The sequence below is a fragment of the Stegastes partitus genome, unplaced genomic scaffold (assembly GCF_000690725.1).
Source record: "Stegastes partitus isolate 25-593 unplaced genomic scaffold, Stegastes_partitus-1.0.2 Scaffold31, whole genome shotgun sequence".
Classification (NCBI taxonomy): Eukaryota; Metazoa; Chordata; class Actinopteri; family Pomacentridae; genus Stegastes; species Stegastes partitus.
The window spans coordinates 334628-338744 of NW_007577762.1; the positions used below are offsets into that span (position 1 = coordinate 334628).

Below are 4117 nucleotides of genomic sequence, written 5' to 3' on the forward strand. Positions count from 1 at the left end.
CCCTCAGGGGAGGCACTTAATAGTATCATTACGTTATTACATAATGAAGTTAATTATTTTTACATTAAAAGTTCACTGTTGTTTATCCCTGTAGGTTACAAAACAAGCACTGCTGGACATAGACAAGCTTTCATGCAATTTTCTCTGCATAATTTACGTTCAAAGTCCCTGAACTTTGAGCCAAGAAACTATTCCAAATATCTGAGCTGCAGACATGAGGACAGGGTGAGGTGAGGCGCTAGAGAGAAGCGGAGAGAGGAAGGAGGCAGGGTGAATGTGTGTGTGTGGAGCAGAGAGGGAGGGAGAGGTGGTGCAGTCGAGCACAGTGCAGCGGCAGTGAGAGGCGCGACAGAGCGGAGGTGACAGCGGAGAATGGAGAGGAGAGCGTCCGCCCGGCGAGCTTTGACCGCGGCGAGCCAGGAGAAGCCACTCGGTCCTTCCCTTCTGGAGCCTGCGTGCTGAAAGAAACCGGGAGGAATTTTAACTAGGGGGGAAAAGGAAAGGAATGGCTGATCCTCTGCGGAGGACTTTACTAGCGAAACTCCGGGGGAAGAAATCCAAGAAAGGAGCGACGGTCGGCGGTGGATACGGCTTTGCTGCTGCTGCGGCGAATGGGGGACGAGAAGGTAAAGAAAAAGTTTTGCAGCGAGACTCCGGTGAGGCTCAGCCGGTAGTCCTGCTCACTGGGCTGGACTGCACGACAGAGAGAATGAGTACGTACGAGAATTGTGTTGACGGGGCGATGGTGCAGACAGGGGGGGCCGTGAGAGTCCCGGAGAGCCGCGCGTCGGAGCTGTCCGGCCGCCGTCCCCAGGAGCGGAGCCACGGGGGCAGGGTTTGGGTTAACGAGCAGCTCCCTGGGGTTCAAAGAGCCGAGCAGTTTGGGGGAAACGCGTTCGGGGAGGGAGACGGGAGCCACCGGGGGCCCGGGTCCGCCGAGCAAACCACGGCGGGACCGCATGTGCAGAGAAAGCGCTTCGTGTCGGTGCCCAGGCAGCGCAGCGTCGGAGATTCGATCGGGTTTGGGGACAATTCCAATCACGTTTTGTTCCGGGCGCAGGTACACGCGGGGGGCGGTCAGGCAGCAGAGGGCCGGGTCCCTGCTGCTCACAGCGAGGCTACAGAGCCCAGATACACCCGGCGCATGGCTGGGACTGTAGTGGCTGTACAGGAACGCAACGCCAACTGGACTTTTGACAGCAGCGCAACTTTGGAGACGATCTCCCCAAATTGCGCGGCACTCGTGTATCCAAATTGCATGTCCAAAATCGCGGAAGAGAACCTTTTAATCAGTAATCTTGAGAGCTACGGGCCCGACGACTATGCAGGGGACATTAGAGGGACTGCAGGCGGACTGCAGAGCCCGACTTTTTTCCCCACCGAGTTAGAAATATGCGACATTAACATGGCATCCCTGTGCGCCACGGAGGGCTCACTTAGATACCCTTTAGACAGCGAAGATGACGATTACTATGACAATGAAATTCTGCCCTTTTATGAAACGATTAGGACAAAAAGTGATGGTGACAGAGCAGAGGTTGCAGAGCTCACCCAGCCTGGTCAGGATAAAGGACAGGGCGATGACAGCAGCAGTGCGCAGGAAACAGACAGGCTTAGGAACCAGCTGAAAGAGGCTTATTACCTCCTTATCAATGCTATGAATGATATCAACCTGGATGTGCAGCAGATTAGTGGTGGTTTAACTGAGCAGCAGGCCACCTCCTCCTGTAGTAGCCACTCCAGGGACAGCCTGTGCTCCAGGTTGTCAGTCAAAAACATGGACAGCGACTCCTGGTCCTCAGGAGGAGACCACAGCCCCCAGCAGGTGTCCGACACCGACTCCCTCCTGCTCTGCCTCACTGGGAATCTGGAGCCAAAGGCCAGGCTGAACAGTAAGAGCATGGCGAACCTGTGTTTGACCAAAACAAGACCCACATTATTGCGCTCTGCTAGTGATGGAGCTATCAGGTATCCGGGCAGACCCTCAGCTTGTATTCAAGGTGCTGGAACGCAGAGTGCAGAAAATGATAAAGAAGCTGCAGAGACAAAAGGAGGAGCGGGAGACCGTGAGCTGTCTGAACCACGGGTGCTTTGCAGTGCCATCAGCAGTGAGGAGCTGCTGCAAGATGCTGGAGGTGAGGAGGACCCCGGCGGGCAGCTCAACGAGAGCAGTGGCTCGGTCAACAGCCTCACAGGTTCTTCAGACAGCAACGCAGAGGCAGCACAACATCAGGGTCACGACTGCAAGCAGGAGCTGACCGAGGTCCGAGCTCAGGCGGCCAACTCGGTCAACAAAGGTCACGGTGTCACTGTCAACAAGATGCAAGAGTGGATGCACAAGGGCCGCTTGTTGTCCACTGAGATGAAGCAGCGCATTGAGGGCTCATCTTTGCCCCGTGGTGGAGGCCAAACCCAGGAGCGGCCCTGTCCTCAGGCTCACCTGCACTCATCCGGACGAGGGGGTAAATCTGTCAAGGCCAAGTCACCTACAATCAAGTCACCTCGACAGCCAGGTAGGAAGGCTACACGGCGTGGGCCTCAGCTCCCGTGGATCCTCTAAATCAGAGGCCTCTCACCCTCCTTCCTCCCGTCTGATTGTTATCATCCTCCTCCACTCATAGTACACTCCGTCTGGTGGCGGCCCAAACCCTGCACTCCTCCTCTTCTGGATGCAAAGCAAAGGGACGAGACACCTCAGACCTCTTGCTTTCCTTTTTATTTTATTTTTTTTTTACGATTCTCTAACCGGTGGCGGGTTCTGTCCTTCACACTAATTTAGGTGCATTTTAACACTGAATTGATAACACATCGGGTCGTAGGTCGGATTACTCACAGTGTAGTTCAGTAACAACTAACTCACTCTCTTGCTAGAGCGTGCTGGTGGTGGGGTTTGTGTGTGTGTGTGTGTGTGTGTGAAGGAGATTTGATTATTTGATTATGACCAAGATGCCAAATGATTTTCTAAATGTGCTTTGATGTTCTGTTTGTAATGAGGTGTGAAGACATGAAAACATCTGTATCATGAAACCACTGACCATAGCAGTTATCTGTCATGCACTAATGAGTCTATTGAGGTGCTTAGAATACAAGTTTTCTGAATATATAATGTCGGAGATAATATGCAAATGGTCAGTGGGCACAGTGGACAAAACTGTCTCACTACAAAGTCTGTTTAGTACCTGTTCTGAAGCTTCCACTCATGTCATTCTATCTTTTCCAGCAGATGTCCTTTGCCCTGTTTGCAACTGAAATGTGTATGTTCTAATTTAAGGACCTCTCATGCATGTTTGCTCAAAAGATAAGCTCAAAGCTTATTCTTAATTTCAGGAAGAGTTGAAGCAATCTCACCACAAGGTCCCTTTATCCGTTTTTATACCCACTTTCCCCCACATTTACTGGAATTAATACTTTGCACCAACCTTAGTGTCATGCTAACATGTATTTAACTGGTTGTACACCTTGGGCATTTATTTAGGCAGCATTTCAAAGGTTTTGGATACAGTTTCATGAAATTAAAAGTCCTTTTTTCCCCACACTGACTTGATTTAACTGCAAATTAGACAGTTTTTATCCAAGGATTCGGAAACTTTCTGTGCAGAAAACTTTCTGACGTTTGTTGCGCAGGATGTGGAAGCGTGCGGATGAAAAACATGCATGTGCCACCGCGCATCGTCATGAGCGTGTGTGTTGTTCTCACAGTGTTTACCAGGGTAAATAGACGACCGGCCATGTGCGCAGCTTGTTGTTGACTGTCAGTGTGCTGTACAGCTAGAAATAGATGTGATGTGCGAGGCTGCTGAGCAGAAGGCCTCTGTGTTTGACTTCTAGCCGCTGCTGGCTCAGTATAGCTCCAACTCTACAGCTCTTTCCTCTCCTGTCTTTTGGTTAAAATAAAGTCTTGTAGATATTAGTTTCCATACACCCCCCTACTCCATTCTCATTTTTTCCCCATTTTGCTCAGCTTTCCCTTCTCTCTGTCCCCACTGAACTTTTCCACAGCTGTGGCCAGAGGAATCCAAAGCAGGAGAGAAGCCACTGCAGTTATTTTCTGTGGTAGTGGAGTGTGCTGGTGTATGTGTGTGTCCGTGAATGTGTGTGTTTGTTTGAGAGCGGGGGG

At 51.2% G+C, this 4117-nt stretch overlaps 1 protein-coding gene across 1 annotated transcript in view; it reads left to right on the forward strand.

The window, feature by feature from the left end:
- Positions 1–343: 343 nt before the first annotated feature.
- Positions 344–4117, forward strand: part of syde2 (synapse defective 1, Rho GTPase, homolog 2 (C. elegans)) — a 54336-nt gene continuing 50562 nt past the window's right edge. Inside the window, exon 1 of the mRNA XM_008299623.1 lies at positions 344–626. Coding sequence (XP_008297845.1) covers positions 506–626 — 121 coding nt within the window. The 5' untranslated portion in view covers positions 344–505. The remainder of the gene's footprint in view (positions 627–4117) is intronic.